Raw genomic sequence first — 22,049 nt, forward strand, 5'->3', positions numbered from 1 at the left:
AGGGCTCAAACTGTTTTATTTAAAGTTGCAAGTAAAAAATGAACTCCAAAGGGAGCAAAGACTTCTCTTATTCAATGCTTAAATTTATTAGAACCAATGACATCAAATAGGTTAACGTAATAAGACTCAAGCAATCCAAAAGGAGGAATGGGAATAACAAATAGGTAGAACAGCAAACCTTTTACACTTATTTTAAACAAATTGGCAAGTAGATACACCATGCTACCACCATCAAAAAATACCTCAGAATGTCAGCATAACTCAAAATAACCCCATTCAGTCAGGCTGTATCAAAAACGGATCATCCAAAATGCCTGAAACATAGTCCAAAAGTCTTCCAACAAATAGTAAAAAAAAAAAAGGAAATACGTAATCAATTGAAAAACAATTGAAACAAATCCCACAAAAGAACAAACTTGCCATGTACTATAGATCAGTGCCTAGCTACGGCTAACCCAGTGTATCAAATCAAACGCCACAAAAGATACACCCCATTCATCCTACAAAAAACATATATATTTATATATATATACACGTGTGTCTATATATATATATAATATATATTAAAATATACTTGTGTCTTTAGGCAGAGAGACACCTCAATTCTTTTTTTTGAATGTCATCACTTACATGACTAAAGGGTTACGAACAGACCTGCTATCGTCAAGCTACCTGACACAGAAAACAAATCAAGGTTTAGGATTCCCTGACAACTCGGATTGACCTCTGCAGATTGTTTTATTGAGTGCAGCTAGCAACGCACCCCGGGGACGATTGTTGCCAGGACAAGTAGCGGCCCTTGTGATGTGGGCGACCCTGTCGAAAAGAGCACAAAGAAAGAGATCCACCCCCCCTGATCCAAAATGGTCGACCGTCCCTCGCTTTGCAAGATATTTCGAATACGTAAACAACTGCACAAAATACAAAATTAACTGAAATCAGTTGTTCCTGCGTGTTGGTGACGTTCTCGCCAGCATGAGCCTCCCGTCGATGATCCGAGCGGGAGGGTTATAAGTGCAATCTCTAGAAAGGGGTCAAACGAAAGGTTAAAGAGATAGTTTTGTACTCTTCTGACTCTTATAGTTGGTCCAGGAAGCAACGCTTAATGTCTGTGAACGTTTTCCCTTATTAAAATAACAAAACAACACTTACTGACAAGAGGTCAAACCAAGGAAGCAGAAGGACAAGGTAACACAATAAACACATCACTGAACGGGGGGGGTGGGGGGGGGGGGGTTGCGAGCGGGCGGGGAAAGACCCAGGAGGGGAAGTCCTTCTTAAAAGAGGAAGGCTTCAGACATGGCTTCAGATTGATAACGCATTCATAAAACACAATATAGACAGAATCCTCCTCAGAATCCTCCTCAAAGGAATCCTCCTCAGGACTCAAGTCTTTGCCGTCTGCGAGAGCGAAAGAAATGTCATAAGTGTGTGTGCAAAGTGTTTTTTTCGGTGAGGAAACCCTAAGATAAACCCAAACAAAAGGGATTGCGGTGCGGCCATTGAGTCGGAGTCAGTGGGAGTGTGGGTGTCTTGGTGGGATCGAGGGCTGTGGCCGTCGGGTTCCATGGGATATGGAGTTCTACCCGGCCTGCTATCACATGCAGTTGACCACGTTGCTGGAGCCCAGGCCCACGTCTCTGATCTGGCTGATGTGGGAGAGGCAGACGGCCACGCCAGCCCCCGCACGGCAGTGGGACACCGAGCCCACCAGCTCCCACCTGCAGGGGGGGGGGAGGGAGCGATGAGGAGGAGGGGGACGTAGTGTGAATAACGAGGAGGAAGAGGAGGAGATGGGAAAGACCTATTGGATACATTTCTGAGCACAATGGATTGGACACAGCTGAAGAGTTAGATTGCGTTCTTCCTAATACACATTACAATATTTTTAAACTCTGCGTTTTAAATGTGATAATAAGAAATTTGCAAACACTTTCTCGTTGTTCGTTTGAGCATCACTGTTCAATTATCAATCTGGTTCTACAGTTTGAAAGTCTGAGAGTATCTAAGGAATCAACCCATCCCCCCCATGGCACAAAATCAACTATAAGAGGAGAGAGCAACAAATGAGCAAACATTTACGCAAGAAAACCACATCCAAGGGATGGCTGCGATAAAACAATTGACATAGCAGAGGTCACAGAGTAACACAAAGAAATGAATAAAAACGTGGCCCTAACCCAAGACGCTGAACCATGCCCCGGACAACTCACCGGTTCATGCGCGGCTCGAATGCCTCCACTGTGTTCAGGTAGATGTTGCCGTTGTGCCCGCCCACGGCGAACACCCGGCCCATCACCGTGGAGACGCCGACCCCGCCCCGCGGCGTGGTCAGCTCCGACACGTACTCCCAGTCGTTGGAGCGCGGGTCAAACCGCTCGACTGAGCTCAGAGGGGAGTTGTCATCGAAGCCGCCTGCCGCAAAGAAATATCGGGGAAAAAAAAGGGTTCAATGCTTTGACAACAATGTGGAGGCTCAGCGGGAACACTGTTGGTCTTAATCAGATGTTTTATAGACGCATCAACGTAGTGAATAGATAACGTCGTAGGCAAGTGGCACTGACTCATTGATTAATAATAATTACACAAAAGAGATAACCCCCACCTGTATTCTGTCAGTGCTATAGTATCTAGTGTGTGAATCGTTAGGTGAAAACACTACCTAACTTTGTTTTGTTAAATGACTAGATGTGAATTGACTGGAGCATCAAACAGACTGCCATAGAATGATTATGACCAGATAGGAACTATAATAATCATCATCAGGGCAGAGCACTGAAGGAGTTATTTGTAGGCGTTAGAGGATTTTAAGACTTCCATAACCAATAGCAATACAGCTAAACTAAACTATCACTAAAAAGATTCAAAATGCATAATCATCAAATCCAAGCAGCACCATAAAAAAATAGTGCATTGTCTGTGTTTCACATTTAATCAGTAACTTAAGTGCATTACAAAACATGAAGTTGTCTCTTTGTAGTTGAAAATAAAATGAACCTACAGGGTGATTACAGGGGAAGGTCTGAGGAGGCATGTGACCCAGCTGGGTCAGGGATCAGTGTCCGGTAGAGAGAACTTAAAGACCAATGAAAACACAGATCCCTCCCCATGAACTCACCGACCGCCAACCATCATAAAATCAACAATTCCAACCGTGCAATAAACACACATACACCCACGGATATACACACTGTGTATTGCGTGAGAATACATATTGAAAACTGTTTCACTATGCAGTTTGTAATGTGAACCCCGAATTACCTCTGCTCAAAGCAGGTTTCTGGATGGAGTGAGATGTCTTAGAAATGCCATAACCGTCAGTTTTTACTGATTAAAATGCTCTGTGTAATATCTGCTCCGACTGCAAGCCTGCCTCTATGTCAGCCAACTCTGATACCAGACTGATCCCGCCTCATGTCTGACCCATCAGGGCATCCTTTCCTCTTATTGGTTCAGGGAATCCATCTTGCCTGTCAATCACACGTGAAACACAACAGCTCTCAATGGGGGAGAAACACACTTTTTCAGATTGTTTACTTTCAAAATCTCACCATTTTCCATTGTCTCCCTTCAAAACTCACAATCGTCGACACCCTTAACACTATGCATCATAAAGACATTTCAACCAATGGGAACCAACAGGAAGTAGGAGGTGCACGGGGGGGGGGGGGGGGGTGTCTCTCACCGACGACATACAGACACCCGTTGAGCTTGCTGACGCCGTTGCCGGCCCTCCGCTGGCCCATCTCCGTCACCTCCGTCCACTTGTTGAGGTGGGGGTCGAAGCGCTCCACGCTGGACAGGGACGCCACCCCGTCGTTGCCCCCCACTGCGTACACGTGGCTCTGCCAATCACACGCGTGGGGTAGAGTTCAAGGGGGTTGTTGATTGGTGAATAGGAAACATGAGGACCAATCAGTGGTGCCCCTGGGTTTGGGGGCTATGAAACGCTGGCTCGGTCACACGGGGGGTTGAAGGATTGAAGTGTGTGTTTGACGGTCAAGAGAGTGAATTTGACCGTATTTATTGTATCAGAAATTGTGTAATGCAATATTTTCATTGTGTTGATGTATGATAGGTTTTGAGATGCAGTTCTGCTGTCTTGACCATGTCTCTCTTGCTAAAGAGTAGTTAGATCTCAAGAGACGCAAAGAATGTAAGGTAAAATGTAAAACAATGCATCATAGAACAAAGGATGCCTGCTTAGTGGAAAGTAATGTAAGGTACCATCCTACAGAGGGCGCTATAGTCTATTAGCCTGTAGTCATGTCGCATCAACTATGTTCTGCTGGCCATGTTCATTTACAAATAAAACATTGGTAGACCTGCAGAGCCAGAGCCTCAAGGTCCAACCCAAGCATGAAGCCACACAAAAAATAACGCAGTATTTACAGAATCCCAGTATTTACAGTATCGCAAACCATATCCGATCGGCACTCCTTATATCTATCTATAGTATCGTTACGGTGAGGCCCAGGGCCGATTCCCGGTCCCTCCTGCCCAGCCTTACCCCCAGGGCCACGGAGCCGACCCCGCCGCGGGGCGTGTTCATGGGGGCCACGGCGCTCCAGCGGTCGCTCTCGATGTCGTAGCGCTCCACGTCGTTGAAGCACGAGTTGTCGTCGAGGCCTCCGATGGCGTAGATCGGACCGCCCAGCGCCGCAAGCGCGATGCCCCGCCTACAATGCAGGGACACACGCGTGTCATTAGTCCGGAGGAACCCGGCAGATGTACATATCGATGACGGGTCCGTTTACATATAGGGTTATAATCAATCAATGTCGAGGTTTCAATAGTAAGTAACCATTTATTAATACACAGAGGATTCAGTGAAGTTTGGATGCAATGAAATATAAACGTGTCTTTCTGTGAATTCTAATACAAGGCTAATATTTCATCACCTCAAAAAGAATGCCTAAAAACAGCTTTATTGCTAAAAATAAGTGAATTAAAGCGAACATTGTGCTTCAAACCATGCCATGTGCATCCAAAACAAGCCCTTGTCCACCCAGGGTAAAACGCTGATGTAGGAACATGAGGAAAGGCCTCTGGTGTCAGCATACCTCTTGGTGTTCATGGAGGCCATCATCATCCACTTGTTGGTGAGGGGGTCAAACATCTCCATGTTGCCCAGGTGCTCACTGCCGTCGTGACCTCCCACGGCATACACCTTCCCTGGGGGAGCACAGTGTTACTAGGCAGTCCCACACCAAACCCTCCATGCACCTGACAGGGCTGTCTCTTTACACACGCTTCTGGAAGAAGTAGGAGGAGGAAGATTTTGCTAAGGGGCCTGCAGATAGACTGCGGTAAAAGAGTTTGACCCACTAGCCCTTTTTTAACTGGGAGTCGAATACACCAATCACTAGGGATGCACGATTATGTAACAATAGTGAATTGTGATTATCTTTGACCAAGATTGTGATTGCGATTATTCATTATGATAAACAGATAATCTATTCTCTAAATATTATTGGGGGAGTCATACTGTGTATGAAAAACAATAAAGTTGTAGCAATTGCTGAGTTGGCAGCGGCACGGTTTGGAACTTAAATTACAAACGTGTATACCAAATTAGATGTATTCATGTTTTTTATACACCTTCTTTTGTAATAAATTGCAAACTTTCACGATTAGTTAATTCAAGAGTTTAAAATAACTATTTTGATTTATACGCAATAAATTGTGCAGCCCTGTTGTATCGATCTAATTCACGCTTTGTGTACATAATTGCGGTGGCCGATAACTACTTGAAGTGGTACGACTCTGCTCCAATGCTCGCTTAGTGGACGACCTCCTGAACAAGGAGGTCGTCCACAAGAACCAGGTCACCCCAGGGGGGCTCACCTCCGACAGAGATGACTCCAACATGGCGTCTTCGGCTGTTCATCTCGGGCCCGAAGAACCAGCTGTTCTTGGTGATGGAGTAGCACTCGATGCTGCGGAACGGGTCTCCAGAGCCGCCGCGGCCGCCCACGCAGAACAGGACGCCTGGGGAGGGGGAGGCAGACAGAGTGGGTGAGGCCAGCCTGGGGGTTCGGCCGTTTGACACACGAAACGTTTCAGCACACGATGGAAACAGCCTCTCTCCAGTAGGTTCATTGATGCCACAAAATCGAGTTGAGCCACATCTTAAAATATTGGGAAAATATCTAGCTTGCTTACATATCTTTGATTTTATACAGATTCTCAATCATTAGCAGCGTACTCAAAAGCGAGGCATGAAGCGTAGCCTGACAATTATCGATTAATAAATCACCACAAATGTATTAATTAGCAATCTTCCAAATCTGAGCACAACATAGTCGTTTGTTTTATATTATAGAAACTGATTTAGAACTAAACTGGACTCTTTTCTACGGCTTTGTCCACCACGATCGGGCTGCGAACAGCAGCCCACGGTGCTCCCGGCGGGGCCCACCTGCTGTGTGTTTCCTGGGCGTGGTGCGGACCGAGTACTCAAAGTCGGGCACCACCTTGTTGCTGAGGTGGAGGTGGTAGTTCCTGGCCTCGTCCAGCAGGTCCCGGCAGCTCAGGTTCCCTTTGATCATCTCCTCCTTGGCCACCGTCCCCGTCAGGAAGTCCACGGGGAGCAGCGGCAGGCGCACCTGGGGGTCGGCCCAGCAGACACACCCCGTTATCATTGGGGTTGGAACTAAACGTTTTGGAGCTAATAATGCACTATAAAAGACCAATAAAACAATGCAGGAGGCTACCCGACATATCACTGTTGATCAACCGGGATCAAACCAAGATGGAGGGCCAGCTCTCTCTTGTTCACACTCGCATAACTTAAATCAATGCATACTTTTTTATTGTCACAAAGTCAAGCAGACACACCCTCAGACACCAGCGCTAACACACACACATATAAAACACACACAAACACACAAGAATGCGTCCATTCAATCAGGCTCCAACACACACACACACCTCTCTAGACCAACATCGCTACCACAAATACACACACACCACAATGAACACACCCCATCATCCCCCACAATACAACCCCCCCCCCCCCCCCCCCAATCAGAACCATAGACTCACACACACACCACTCGACAACACACACAAATGCACCCCAACCACATCACCAAAACACACAATCTCTTACCCCTCTCCACCACACAGACCCCCACCACCCCTAGACCACCAACACTAACACACACACAGATCAACTGCCAGCCCACAACATCACCAAAACACATGCAAACAAACACCACCTGCACACACACAAATAGACACCAGCCCTAGACCACCAACCCACACACCTCAATCAGCTGCCACCCAATCCGCACCACCAAAACCCCCCTCCAAAACCCCCCTCCAACACACACACACACACACACACACACACCCCCCCCCCCCACCTGAGACAGGATCTGGTCCAGCCAGGCCTCGTGGTGCTGGGGGTTGGCGGCCAGCCACTTGACGGCGGCGCTGTAGACCTGCGCCTCGGCGTGGATGTTGAGCTCGCCCGACGACAGCAGCGTGCGCAGGTGCTGCGGCGACACGCACGGGAAGTCCTCGCACTCCACCACGGCGCAGAAGTGCTCGCAGGCGTAGCGGTCCGCCATGTCCATCAGGTCCACGCGGTTGTGGCTCTCGGCGAAGGTGCGCACCGCCAGGCAGTTGGTGGGGTGGAAGTGGGCCTTCATGTACTCACAGCAGGCCCGCGCCACCAGCTCCACCTGGTGGGCAGGAGGGGGGAGGGTTAGACTGGGGGGAGAGGGTCAAGACTCCCTTGTTTCAGAGTTCACCTCGACTTTGCATCCTTCCTCCTTCCTTACCCCCCCATCACCCCTTCCTTCTCCTGCCTTACTCTCCTAAAAAGTATGCACTTATTGTATGTTCTACGTCCTGGGACTTAAATGTTTCACTAACCAACCTGTAGCATCTTATCCTAGCTATATTTGTTGCAATGGGTTAACCTGGCAATTGTGCTCAGCGCTGGTTCTATGACCATCCTCAGTGTATCTGCGGCTGGAGATTATCGTCGTTTCTCTTTCTTCTGACAATTGTTCTTAATGGAAGTTGCTTTGGATAACAGAGTCTGCTAAGTGCCCTGAATGTACATGTTAATGGGCGGATGCTCGTCATTAAGGAGGGAGGTAGTGGTTGGAGTGGGCGGGCTGGAGGACGCCTACGGGGTGGGCTCTGGGCTGTGGGGATGGCGGTACGCTTGGCGGTGGGGCCCACACGGGCAGCTGGGCTTTGGCACGCCACCCGGTGGAAATCAGCCTACCCCATCATAATGGGTCAACGGGGGTATTAGATGGGTCAATGGGGGTATTAGATGGGTCAATGGGGGTATTAAAGGAGTGTATGCATGGCTGGTGTTGGACGGGAATGGCCCGCCTGGTTCTCTCTGGCCACATCCAAAGTCCAATTCCTGGCTACGCTTCCACTGCGGACATTTGGGAATTGACCCCGGGACCTTTCTTTCCCTCTGGGAATCGAATTCGACTGTGGAACCGGGGTCACTCCCAGGGACAGGCTTACTGCACTAGCTTGTTGAGCCACCAAGCGGCCACAGAGGTCGATCTTGTAATACATGCCCTTTTCCTATGGATGCTTAAAGCTTTAACAGAGGTAGATGGGATGGCCAGCTTTAAGACACAACGTGCAGTATATTGTGTTGATTGCTGTAGTGTGTGTGGTCATTTTGAATAAAGAGTTCAGCAATGTAACTGCTTCAGGATAAATTATTCACGCTAAGAATCATATTTTTCAGGCTAGAGGTTTCCTAGTAGAATTTAAAGCATTTGTTCTGTGAGAGTCTCATTCATACCCGAGCGAAATTTGTTTCTTAACGATTCGATTATCGAATCGATGGCTTGAGTATCAAAGTCAAATTGATTAAAAAAAGAGGTGAAAATCTCATCGATCTCATACCGAGCTCCACAGCCTCCCCGTTGGGATCTCCCTGATCAACGAGCGGCGTTACCTGGAGGATGCAGGCGGCGTACAGCAGCGGCTGGACGTTGTCCACGGTCAGGATGAGCCGGGACGAGTAGGCAAAGTGCACCAGGTCGTGGATGGCGTCCCCGTCAAAGTCCTTGATCTCGATCAGCTCCTGCTTGGCCTCCGCCATCTCCGACAGGAACATGGCCCTGGGGGGGAGGGGGGGGGGGGGGGGGGGGGCACAGCGCAAGGAAAGTAGGTCAGTGCTTCACTCAGGCCCAGAGGGGACGGTCTGCTGCCAGAAGGGCGTGGTGAAGGAAAAGAGGAAAATAAGTCAATGTATTCGTTTAAAAAGATGTAGATTTAATCTAATCTAATTAAACACTATAAATGAGAAAGTCAGATGGATTACAGAAATTGCAGATAAACCATTGGTGGGTCGAACTAAAGTTATGATTCATTTGTTACATGGTAAAATGGAATTAGTAATTTTTCAGCACATCTTAATACATTATATATGCCATGTAGCGGACGCTTTTATAGTATCTGAAAATACCTTGCATGTACATTATTAACCACATCAAACCGTGGCAGCCGAAGCCCTAACGCCCGCTGTGATAATGAATAAAACAGAAGCAGTCTCTCCCTTGATAAGGTATATGGCCTTGGTTTTGTCCCAGACAGCCTTGGACCAGCCATTTGGTTCGAAACAAATGGAGGATTGTTGGAAATAACACCTTGTTATCAGTGGGAGAGTCACTAGCCTGTCCCCACACCGAGAATTGTGAATACAGGGAGACACTAAAATACACAAACATTCTACAGAGTCTAACAAAAAGGGGAATGGAGGTCCTGGACAAACGGAGGAGCGAACCGACCTGAAGTAGGGGATGACGCAGGCCAGGACCAGCTTGTGGCATGGTATCAGCCTGCTGCCCACCTTCACACAGGGAAGGACAGGGGACGATAGGCAAGACGTAAGCAGTTGTTAGTGCATTATCGAGCTCAGTATTTAGTTAAGCTATGGCAGCACAATAATAACATTGCAGCAACAATTTTTCAATCGCAAGATGATTTGAAGCATGTTTAAAAAATGAATTGGTAAAAAATAAGCCATAAGAAATCTAAAAATGTACAGATATTCCTATCTTATCAAACCATCAAATATTGGACATGTTGTTCAACATGTCCAATATTTCATGGTTAACCACATAGAGGCATGCTTGAAATCCCCAACAAGTGAAAAATATGATTGGTATATACATCATACTATCTCCTTCGTGATCAATGATTTAGATCTCAACGAACACAGAGAAGATCTGTTAAATAACCAACCCCCCCCCCCAATAGTTGGTCTGATCACCACTCAAAACGAGCCCGACTAGCTCAACAGGACAGTGAACACACGCCTAGGTCCGGTCCCTTTGCAAACCGGATCCCAAAGCCCCCCTCTCGTCACCTTCAGCGTGACGTCACATAGCTCCCCGACTTCGTAGAAGTGGCGCAGGGAGTTGTGGAAGTCCTTCCAGGCCTCGTGGGCCTCGAACACGAAGGAGCCGTCCGCATCGCACTCCGCCTTCAGGGCCTTGGAGCCGGGCCGCTTCTCCTTGGGCTTGGGCTGCTTGGGCTGCTTGGCGTGCTCCGGCACCACGTCGCCCGGCGCCATCGGTCTACAGGAGCATGTACCTGGGATGGGGGGGGGGGGGGGGGGGCAGTCAATCCAGTCAATCCTTGTGCTGACATTTGCAGCTGCAATGTCCCGGGCGTGAATGGCAGACCGCACCTCCTTGTGTTTTTTGCCACGGACACTGAACCCCCATTCAGGCCAGCACACAGGTGCAAAGGAGGACACACACGTAGATGCAAAGAGAACACACACACACACAGACAAAGCTCTAAAGTAAATAACTTGAAACACAGTAAAGTGTTGGGGGTAGTTTACCAGCTTTACAAGTTTGGCCAGTATTGCAGCCGGCACCCACCCACCTCTTTAGTGTCACTTCTCTTTTCACCCTTCAGCGGTCCATGTTAAATAAATAACAGCCAGGTGGATTTTTCGCCCACTGTCTAAAAGCGCTACCGAAGATCCACAGAATACACTACCTTCTCTTTTCCGATACAGTGGTGGTGGGATACGTCTTCTGCAATAGATTGGAGCGTTTCTGAAGAACCACGGCGCAGGCAGCAGATGGCTAATGAGCTCCCCCCCCGCCCACCCACATCTAACAGATGAGGATGACGCTGTGCGCTCACTGCCAGCGTTGCCCCTCAATAGACTGAGTGTTCCCACCCCTCATCATTAGTCCACTCAGCTATACTGGGTAACTGACGGATAGCTCTGTGAAACACACGGGTGGAAGTTAGATTTCAAGCGCCTGGAAATAGTATTGCACGATGTACAATTATTTATCTATTTGGACAGAGCAATCATGAAAACACCCAAAATATATATTAAAGGGTAATATTAGAAGTTTAGTGAACGGGGTAGGAACACCCGTGTATCAGTATAGTCAAAAACAGACAGTGAACAATGCTGTCGAACATGATCTTGCTTGCTAATCTGTTTGCTTCTGTGCTGTGTATTATAGACAGCTAGACGCTGAAGCTGAGATGAACATGGGAGACACGGCAAACAACGTCATCGTTTATTAATTCAGCCACCAATCTAACAACATCAATGCCTTTTCAACAGAGACAAATTCCTGTCCCATGGTTGTATTGGTCAGTTTGCGTTGTGTTTTATTAGAGGTGGTTTATCATCAGAGCAGGCAATAATCAACACAATTACATTAACCTCTGTGATAACATGATACAAGATAAATGGAAGGGTTATAAAAAGCATTGTTATATACACACACTCCAGCCCAAAGTGATACAAGTTAGACAAACCACAAGATACAATATGATACATAATATACAACAATCACAATATTAGATTTAGAAAAATAGTCTGATATTATAGCATATTTAAAGTCTGATACAGTACTATCAAATACCATATCTATCCTGGTCCAATAGCATTGCAAATCACTTATTGCAATATATTCATAATTCTTCCAGGCTTATAATGCCTAGCTTGTCTACGTTATTATATTAGTAATTTCAGTTTAAACCAACCACACCCTTCGAGTTGACGACCAGGCTATTTGAATGAAGGCTGGTGTTATGGTGAACTACATTAGAGCCATCAGTTACATGGCCTGAAAGAACTTGAGGTTCAATCCAGGGCAACACAGGGCATAACCATAGCTTGGAAACTGGATAACGTTTCATAACAAACAATGATTCACTACTGAAAGTAGAAGTCGAGGATAACCTGATGGATTCTCAGCCAGCATTTTAAGTAAACAACACTCAGTCTAAGCAGTTATCTTGGATAGAAATGTCAAATCTATGAGGATGTGTGGATTTTGAAGAACTACTCCATCGTGTGTTACATAGGCCAGTGAATGTAGTGTTTGATGTAGGCTTGGATCTGTCTTAAATGTTGTTTTAAAGACGCTCTCACCCACGTCCAGCCGGCCAGCTAGCAGCAGTAGCGCTGCTAATGCTAGCTAGACTACCATAACTCTTTAGTGCAAATGCCCCAAAATAAATCATTCTGTACATTCAAAACAATCACTTACAACGACAGTCGCCATATCATCACATCATTCAGGGAGTTGCAAAAATAGTTTTTAAATTACCTCATCTGGCAGCCATGAATAAAATGTCACAACTTTAATTTAGATCCATTCGTTTGTGTATCAACGAGACGGCAGCCTTTTGCAGACGTGCGGGTGTTGTTTGCAATGTCCTCTGGGTATTGTAGTTCCTTCTTGGTATTGCAGTTTTAAAGAGACGTTCTTGGGTATTGACCTGTACATATTTTTCAGACCATGTCGTTGATGCAAAGGCAGTTCCGATGCACAGAATCATAACGTATTTAGACATTAAACGACCGAGAGATTATCCGTAGACAGTTGTTAAAACAACAGGGCATGATGTTGATCTCAGGGGTCAATCTTTGACAAAGTAATCAAAGTGACTCCGCATACAACAGTGACGATCACAGCTGCCAGGATAAGGAGATTTCTCAAACCCTGAATAAAAAAAAAAGGAATAAAATCAAAATTGTACTCAAAATAAACTATGCTTATGCCTTAGGTGTGTCAATTCATACTCACTCTTAGTTCTTTAAAGTAAAATACACTCCATAAAAGAGATATCAATGCTGGACCCTAAAAAAATCAAACAAAGATTATGCAAATTCAAATAAACATAACTCCAAAGACTGGACAACCAGTTTGGTTGTCCAGTTGTCATATTAATCATCCTAACAAACATGACCGGCTCAATATCAATATTAAAATTGATCGAGAAATTATTTTTTTTATAATTATATTATTTTACAAGAACTTTTAACGCAAAATCTAACACTGCTATAGACTTCGTTTCTAATTATGGAGACACAAAAGTTTGTGAGAAAAAAATGTGTGCTTTTTTGCATTGGCCTATAGATCAAATGCATGAAGACTTAAAGACTGGAAAAATGACATTTTTGCAAACATACTGTGCAGCCAATTGGGTATGTGATGATCGTTCCCAGGTAATAGCAAGCTTCAAAGAAGGCGAAGTAGGAAACAAAATGAAGGGATCCACCGAGGAAAGCTGTAATAACAGTAATGTATACATTAAGGGGGATGATGTAATTTAAACAGATTTGAAAAAATAGTTGATATGATTTTGTCAAAACCGTTATCACTCACCGGGTACCACACAGTTTGGTAACTGAGGCCTATTTTTCAGAACAAAGCAATATCCGAAGAAAACCACTGTGGTCAGTGCATTAATCCCAACCATATGTGGAAAAAGATAGTCCAGGTCTGAAATAAAGAACCAAATCATTACAATTGTCACCATCATTCGTCTATGTATCCAAGCTAATAATTAAATCTGCAGTATGTACGTTTTGCTTCATAGTGCAAGTGATTTGTATTTGTTCGTGTATTTGCGAGTGGGCGTGAAAAACATTTTTTTTGAGTGAAATGACTTCTCAAGGATAAAACGTGGCCATAAAAAAAAATGACATAGTGCAGGTTTAATTTCTTTTTTGTTGACCATACCAAACTGACTTGCACCCCGGAAGTGAGTGTGGTTCTTCAAGGAATTGTCCTTTATGTATAAGATGGGTGTGTACGAACACCCATAGCAGATTCCTGAACAGACAGCAAGTACGGTACCCCTTTGAGAAATAAGATTGCGTGCATGTGATTAGTGAGACAATGCATATCTGCAGGACCTTATTAATAATCATGATGATTGGATGGAGAGTGATCATGTTGAAAACCTACAGGATCCTTTTGGTCGGGTGACTGAGGCTATCAAATAAGCTGATCTTCAGGGTATCTTCAGGGCCAAGCTAGAGACAGAAGTGGTTATTATTACCCGTATGTATTTTGGTGATGCAATTGTTATAGTGACAAACTATTATTTTTCATTTTAAATATACTTTTTAAATATATTTCACAATATTTCATGGGAAATAAACTTGGTTAACTTCACCAGCACCTAAACTCAATCATTCTTAATCTTAATACCTATTGAAACATCAGCTTCAGGACAAACATCCTGACAGTTGCACACAGTAAATCATCTATTTGTGAGGACGTGCATTGCCATGATTATAAATTTGACCAGATTAACATGTCCCTGCTTTTGGTTCTTGCATTACTCATAAAGTTTATGTGGGATTACAGCAGGGGACTATTCAATATATTAAATGAAGCGGGATCCACGTCCAACCTGTACTAATGGAAGGCTGCCTCTCTGCAGAAGCGGCTGCCTTTCGTTGTCCTCCTCCTCCTCCTCCGGCCTGTCGTCCATCTTGAGGAAGAAGAGTATCAGGGGACTGAAAAACAAAAGTCATTGGAAATTGAAGTGAGTAAAACCACAGGGACATGAAAGATGACCTGAAATTAAATAACGCATGTTATTTCCATACAAAATGAACAGTCTGTTGGATTCTAACTATTCAAGTCAAAATGTGTAAGATTGAGCCCCTCCCAGTTTTGAACGGGAGAGTTTCAGAATTAAAAAAACAAAACAGCAGCGTTATTAACCACAATAACCTCTTATTGGCTGTGTGGTCGGCCTGAGTGGGGTTTGGGGATGGTTGAAAGTAGCATTCTTGTCAACAAAGAGGTTTGGGCAGGCCAGGATGTTTTATTTTCGGGAATGGTCATAGGATGAGATTTCATTGAAAACTATAGAAAACAGTATAAATCAGCATTGACTACAGATGTCCCTGTAATTTTAAGCAGCGAGCTAGTTAAAATGTAATGAATTACAACTTTAAGCTGTTAGGAGCTATGTGCAATCTTTATTTTGATTTAAATAAATAAATATAAAAATAAACTTGATTTCTCAATAGACATAACCTCATTGCTGTGAATCCAGTTCCAATATAGTTGAGGGTAGGATTAGGCACGTCTTGTGGGTCAATCCCAAACCAGCCAAATCTAGACAGTGAGTAGAGTGTGGTTGGTATTCAGTCATCTCAGGCAAAGGAACATAGATGAACCAAACCAAAGCAGTGAGTTTGTATACCTGGCCGTGGCCCACGCAATGAGCAGAGAGAAAATGGACCAGATCAGGGTGCCCAGACCAAGTCCAATGGTCTTAATGATGGGCACAGTGGCCAAATTCCCTGGGAGACACATGATTTAAATAATAACACAGAACATTAACAAAAAATATGCAAAAAACATAATAAAGAATACTATGGAAGAGGAGAACTGCAATTAGTGGTATAGTATTTTGGGGCCCGCCTCATCGGCATAACCATATTGGATTGACAACATAGCAAGATCAGAACTTGTTCCAAGATAACATCATTAATTTGTTATTAAGACAAAACAAGTTGGTAATGACGAGATAATGAGTAAAAAAGGCCAGGATTGAAGAGATGATGGGGTATAGCTTGTACCCCATGTTATCTTGCAACCAGTTATGATCTTAATATGTCGCCAATCAGACGGAAAATGGTTATGATGACAAAGCGGGCACCAATAGGACTTCAGAATGCATCACGGGATGTTGTGTGGACGATACTCCTAAATGTTCAGTAACCTAGACTAATGATGTTTTGCTACGTCTAGCAAGAGAAACACTGTGGCAGTTTCAAGTACAAAGTCATCCCATAATAACGATTAATTTAATGTTTAATACTAAACAATGAATATAAAGCAATTACTAATAGCAAATGACTAACGTCAAAGGAGCCTATGCTTCCAAAATGGAAGTATGGGTGCCGCTGCAATTAGTCCTATTATATTGTTAATATGACAAAACAGCCAACAAAGATATCATGCCGCTGTCAGCTGGGATATGCTGAGAGTTATTCCTCAAGGGGAAATAAATACCCAAGCTATACAGGAAGCCTGCCAGAAGGCCCAGGGCCCGGACCTCAGGACAGCCTCGGATCAGGAAGGCAAAGAGAGCCTCAAGGGCCATGGTGCTGCAGAAAATCAGCTGGTAGAAAAAACCTACCAGCACACACAATATAGTAATGGAAATATAAACAACTGTTGGAGCTGTGACTTAAAAAATATTAAGTTAGGAGTTTTCTGTACATTACGGAAAATCTGTTCTTTGTCTAGTTTAACGTTTTTAAAACTAGCCTTTGCTCTGTCTTCCTAAAAGAAAAATGGGAGGATTAATTGTCATCTGTAGAAATTGAGTTACTTAAACGACAAAGGAGTATAATAATAATAATTTAAATTGAAGGCACCTTTCCCGACACCGTACAAAGGTACACAAAAGTAAAGAAATATGATAAAAAAACAAAATAATAGTAAGAGACAATAGTAGCAGTAGTATCAATAATCCACAGGGCTTTACCGTCGCCAACGTCCCGGCTTCGTACGGGTACCATGGAGGAGCCGAAGCCCAGGACGGACACTCCCAGGTAGCAGAACCCCTGGAGGACCCCCCTGGACGGGGAGGAGCTGTTACTGATGGGAGACGAGTTGTTGGGAGCCGAGCCCTCCCACAACCCAGTGGCCCCCAAATCAGGACCGGCCCCGGCTGAGAGAGAGAGAGAGAGAGAGAGAGAGAGAGAGAGAGAGAGAGAGAGAGAGAGAGAGAGAGAGAGAGAATTGATGGTTGTTGGTTAGAGCCCGCCACAGTTTTGGCATCCATGAGCAAGATGCTCTACCCCTATATTTAATTTTTTATTTTTTATTTATTTGGTTAAAGTCTCTGCTAAATAGTACATGTATTTGATGTGTTCATTAATATACATTGTATTGATAACGAGTAGCTGGGATTACTGTCGTTACTAATGCATACAACCTTTGTTTACAAATGTCTAAATCACTTCACTGAGATAACGCTTTCCGAATAGGATTAGTGCAGCCACTGAAAGGGTCAAACGAGTATCAAAACAAAAAAATACAACCCTAGTAACCCCTATAGCAAAGTACACATAGATAAATATATATATATTGAAGTATGAAAAATTTGACTTTATTTTCTCTCCACCAAGTCAAACCTTTTTTCAACCTTTGTGGATGGGGCTCTATGATTTTACGAGTTTTCCTCTCAGTATATCCATGGGTCATGTCATTTAAACCTTGCAATAAAGGTTACATTTCTACCCAATGACCTGGGTAGAAATGTGCAGTGTCAGAAACTGTACTTCAGAGCATACCTGATGTCAATCAGGTGTGTATATGGTCTCTTAAAATCACACACTTTGCTCTACTGATTTTCCTCTGACAAACATATGTATAACAAAATCAAATTTTTTGTTAAAAACAAATTAGCGACGAAGAGAGACACAGAATTGGACACATCGCTATACTCACACTTCCCTAGCTGGGCTCTTGAAACATTCACAAAGGCAAAAACTAAGCTGGTGGCCACAAGAATGATTCTCAAATGCATGCTGCCTGTCCTCCCCTGCCGCCTTCCTGTGTGGTTTCCCCAGGTCCTACCCCAAGGAGGTCCTGGTGTAATGACAAGACATCTCCTGGGGCCAAAGGTCTAGCGGACCTTACTGGGTGGAGATCTTTAATTGGTTTGTAGCGTCCAATGTTCGGCCTCTGCTCTGTCCTGCCCTGCTCTGAGTGGCTAATCAATACAGAGGTCATTATGCAAGACATTGAACCACATATGGAAGGATTTATTAAAAATAAAAGGTCAGTTAGAATAGTAAGAATATAATTAGTTTGATTTATGATTTATCATAAAAAAAAAGAGTAAAATCTCCCTACATTTTACATACTTTTCAAATGATTAGCTACCAAGTATTTTAATGAACAAGTAAATCAAATTAAGGTAATAAATGACAACACGTATCGAGATATAAAATATAATAACAATTATTATAATTATATAGCTCTTCGATAACATGGCCTACATATTGTCTTGAATATGAGTCGTAATGGCCACGGATTTAGTGTTGACATTCTGCTCTGGGTGAAGGTCTGACTGAGGTGAGGGGCCGTCACGCCCATGGGCGTCATCTTCAAACGCTGAGTTAGTCTCCCCGCGTGCAGGGTTGATGGCATCATCCAGATGTTGCCTGGTGTGGTCGGCCACGTCCAGATTTTCTCTGCTGTTGGGAATTGTCCCTAGTTCCTCACCAGCAGCGACTTCCCCAGATCTCCACAGATGGACGCGCTTCCAAAGCTGGTAGACTGTAAACAATTCAAAGCAACCTTTGCTCACTTAAGTTGTTTACAAGTAAACTGGAACACAGGTATCTCTTTTTGCGATTTGGTTTGAGAAAAAGGACATTCTCTAGACTATGTGAACTATGTCAACAAGAAGAAGATATCATTTCAAACTGCCAATTGCTCCGGAGATAAAAAACGGATTAATCAATGATCGATGGCCTGAAGTAGAACAATTCTTCATGTGTCAGCCCTGTACCACACTTTAAGACAATGTGTTTACGGGGGGGCAGATTCCCAATGTTTACATTCTATTTACCGGTAGTCTTCGCATGTGAAGCACTGACAGTTGACAGTGGAACATCTCCCAAACTGAGACTTGTGCACCATTAGCTCTGGAATAGCAACGTGGAGTTTGCAAAACACTTTTCTGGGATGGAATATAGAAAGCACTCTACACATTCGACAGCGCACTACCACCAATGACATTTGTTTTGTATTTTATATGCACTTTTCTGGTCGCCTGGGTTGTGATCAGCTTCCCTTGAGGTGGCTTTGGATAGATGAGGAAATGACTGAATGAAAGGTCAGGTCAGGGCGCCCTGCAGCCAACCTGAGACCAGCAGAAGGCTGTGGAGCAGCTGGGAGCAGCCGTACATCAGGGGGAAGGTGAACATGACCACCAGCTGCTCTGGAGGGAAGGACAGCTGCAGCACTGTGGAGCTGATCTGGACGTTCTGGGCTCCCGTCTCCATGGCGATGGTCCGGCATCTAACAATCATCAGCGTGCGTGAGTGTGCGCCATGCAGTTCACCAACCCGAGGTCCCCGGTTAATATAGCTTTACATGCTGCTCTCTGTGGTGGGGGGGGGGGGGGGGGGGGGGGATTAAACATAAGGGGTTGGTCCTGAAGGAATCCTGCTGATTTTGTTTACTACTACGACCAGGGGGGGGGTAGTGTAGTGGTGAGGGGGAGTTGGTCTACCAGCTGAGAGGTTGTGGGTCCGATACCCAATATCCACAACCTCCCTTTGAGCATCGTTGACTCAGATCCCTTAACCCCTACATTGTTCAGGGTGTATCGAAGGAGTTCACGGTAGGTCACTTTGAATAATAGTGCGTGTTGACTTACTAGGAAAAAGTTTAGATGCTTTTACCTCTGCCATGGCTGCCTGCAGATGACTGCTATGAGGAAGCCGGCAGTGTAGCCAATCAGAGGGAAGACGGCGGCTATGACGACGAGCGAGCCGTCAGTTTGCCAGGATCCAGGATACAGAAGTGCACTGGCCACGCCCACCACCAGTAACATCACGCTGCCAACCACAGAGCCTACCTATCACACAAACCCACCTCATTGGACTCATCACATGTCAATCATTCCTTCAGCATATTGCATCTTAGTTATCATTGCATTATGACATTTATATTGGAACGTGTTATATTGGAAAAAGGTTCAAAGGTCAATTTAATGTCCCAATAAAAGAACACAAAAAGAAATACCTTCAGGATACATTTAGCAACTTTAGGCCATTTGTAGTTTACAGCCACACCCCCCGCCACGGGTACAACCAGGGTGAGAAGAGTCAACCCTTTGACACGGAAAACATCAGCTCAATATCGCCATGGGTATAAGTCCATGACTAGATTAATTTATAAATATGTATTTAACTTTTTTCTGTTGTATGTTAATTCTGCTTTTCAGGATCATTCATAAGAAAGAGGATCCAAAACAAGTATTGCACTTATAACAGAATCTCTACTAATAATAGTTAACAGATAGTACACAACACGCAGACAGGAACATTGGAAACCTCTAGCAGGAGAAGGACTCGTCAGTGCGCATTTAGAGAGTCAGCTGTACCCATATTGGAGTAGGGGATCTTGATGTGTGTGGTCACCTCCCAGACATGCGTGTACCCGTACAGACACAGCGGCATCAGCCCCATGGCCAGTGTGGTGGAACAGGCTGTCATGGTGATACTGGAAAACATTTGGAAATGATTGAGGGTTGATCACTTTGATGTGCATCAAATTACTTTGATGCGAGTTGGACCGATTCGCCTGCTTTGATCATTCCTTGAGATATTTAGATAAAGGGCAGATGTGCTTGAATCCAAAACACATTTTCGCCCAAAACTTGTGATTGGACCCAGAACATTTGTGGAACAACCTGATACACCAGTATAGCCCTCTGCCCCCTTCATGAATCCATTACTTAAAGACATGATTCAAGACAAGTAATGAAACAATACTTCTTTAAAAGCAAATATATCATATCATTTTTTAATATATAGTAATTGTTGCCACACACACACACACCTTCCACTCTCACACACACACACACCTTCCACTCTCACACACACACACACACCTTCCACTCTCACACACACACACACACCTTCCTCTCTCACACACACACACACACACACACACACACACACCTTCCTCTCACACACACACACACCTTCCTCTCACACACACACACACCTTCCTCTCTCACACACACACACACACACACACACACACACACACACACACACACACACACACACACACACACACACACACACACCTTCCTCTCACACACACACACCTTCCTCTCACACACACACACCTTCCTCTCACACACACACACACACACACACACACACACACACACACTCTTAAGACAGCCCCAGCACACCTCCTCAGTACCTGAGGTCCATGTCTCCGTCCAGCCAGTACGTGACGATGTTGGAGATGACCCCCCCAGGGCAGCAGCCCATCACCAGGACGGCCACCGCCTGCAGGGGCTGCACGCCCAGCCCCGAGGCCAGCAGGTAGGCCGTGAGGGGCATCAGCCCGAACTGGCAGCCCAGCCCCACCAGCACGCCCCAGGGCCGGCGCAGGTGGGCCCACAGCCTGGACGCCTCCACGGAGCAGCCCAGGGAGAACACCACCACGCCCAGCATGGCAGTCAGGACCGCCCCCAGGACCGTCTGGAGGCCGTCGCTGGGGCCGCGGCCCCCGTCTAGGGATCCGTTCCCCGGGGCGGGGGAGGCATCGGAGGCGGCGAACAGGTCGGGTATTCCGGTGGGGGTGGTGGTGTTGTGGTTGTAGTAGTCCGCCATGATCCCAAAGTGGAAGGCGATCTCCAGTGGAGAGGTGAGCTGCTCCGGGCTTGGGTCCAGTCTGCTGTATGGCTCAACACTCCTCGGCCCTCCTGTACATCTTCAGAGCTGTTTACGTTACGATTGGTCGATGATGGAGCGACTGCGGTAAGGAATGTGTGTTGCTACTGGACACGGAGCGGATTAAGATCTTAAGCTTTTCTTTTTTGCCACTTGGGGCCCGAAAGAGCCAGCAAAGGGGTTTGGTTTGAGGGCTTTGCTTTGCTGTACATTTTTAGCTGAAAGCTCAATTATAGCTGGTGATAAATAAATATAAACTTTTGTCATTTTCATGGTGCGTGTTTCAATAACATAATTCATAAAGACAAAATCAGAG

General features: G+C 45.1%; 2 protein-coding genes across 4 annotated transcripts; both read right to left on the reverse strand.

The window, feature by feature from the left end:
* Positions 1-65: 65 nt before the first annotated feature.
* On the reverse strand, positions 66-17,907 carry klhl8 (kelch-like family member 8). 3 transcript variants are annotated; one of them, XM_030341758.1, is made up of 23 exons: positions 17,754-17,907; positions 16,786-16,971; positions 16,308-16,430; positions 15,493-15,592; positions 15,324-15,404; positions 14,689-14,794; positions 14,238-14,305; positions 14,010-14,128; positions 13,653-13,769; positions 13,457-13,554; positions 13,071-13,124; positions 12,591-12,986; positions 10,364-10,590; positions 9,783-9,844; positions 8,948-9,113; positions 7,371-7,691; positions 6,422-6,608; positions 5,848-5,991; positions 5,064-5,175; positions 4,511-4,679; positions 3,686-3,845; positions 2,214-2,415; positions 66-1,721 (listed from the first exon to the last, which is right to left on the reverse strand). In XM_030341758.1, the coding sequence occupies exons 13-23, from the start codon at positions 10,568-10,570 to the stop codon at positions 1,598-1,600; spliced, it is 1,854 nt and encodes a 617-aa protein (XP_030197618.1). In that variant the 5' UTR covers positions 10,571-10,590; positions 12,591-12,986; positions 13,071-13,124; positions 13,457-13,554; positions 13,653-13,769; positions 14,010-14,128; positions 14,238-14,305; positions 14,689-14,794; positions 15,324-15,404; positions 15,493-15,592; positions 16,308-16,430; positions 16,786-16,971; positions 17,754-17,907; the 3' UTR covers positions 66-1,597. The 3 variants fall into 3 exon arrangements, with proteins under 3 accessions (XP_030197618.1, XP_030197619.1, XP_030197620.1); XM_030341759.1 differs by lacking the exons at positions 12,591-12,986; positions 13,071-13,124; positions 13,457-13,554; ... (7 more) ...; positions 16,786-16,971; positions 17,754-17,907 and adding an exon at positions 11,008-11,107; XM_030341760.1 differs by lacking the exons at positions 12,591-12,986; positions 13,071-13,124; positions 13,457-13,554; ... (7 more) ...; positions 16,786-16,971; positions 17,754-17,907 and adding an exon at positions 10,891-10,990.
* A 204-nt stretch (positions 17,908-18,111) lies between these two features.
* LOC115532173 (solute carrier family 10 member 6-like) lies at positions 18,112-21,985 on the reverse strand. The gene is made up of 6 exons (XM_030341762.1): positions 21,258-21,985; positions 20,425-20,543; positions 20,064-20,152; positions 19,721-19,896; positions 19,177-19,334; positions 18,112-18,587 (listed from the first exon to the last, which is right to left on the reverse strand). The coding sequence occupies exons 1-6, from the start codon at positions 21,671-21,673 to the stop codon at positions 18,304-18,306; spliced, it is 1,242 nt and encodes a 413-aa protein (XP_030197622.1). The 5' UTR covers positions 21,674-21,985; the 3' UTR covers positions 18,112-18,303.
* Between the last annotated feature and the right edge of the window lie 64 nt (positions 21,986-22,049).

This window comes from Gadus morhua, chromosome 19 (genome assembly GCF_902167405.1).
Source record: "Gadus morhua chromosome 19, gadMor3.0, whole genome shotgun sequence".
NCBI lineage: Eukaryota > Metazoa > Chordata > Actinopteri > Gadiformes > Gadidae > Gadus > Gadus morhua.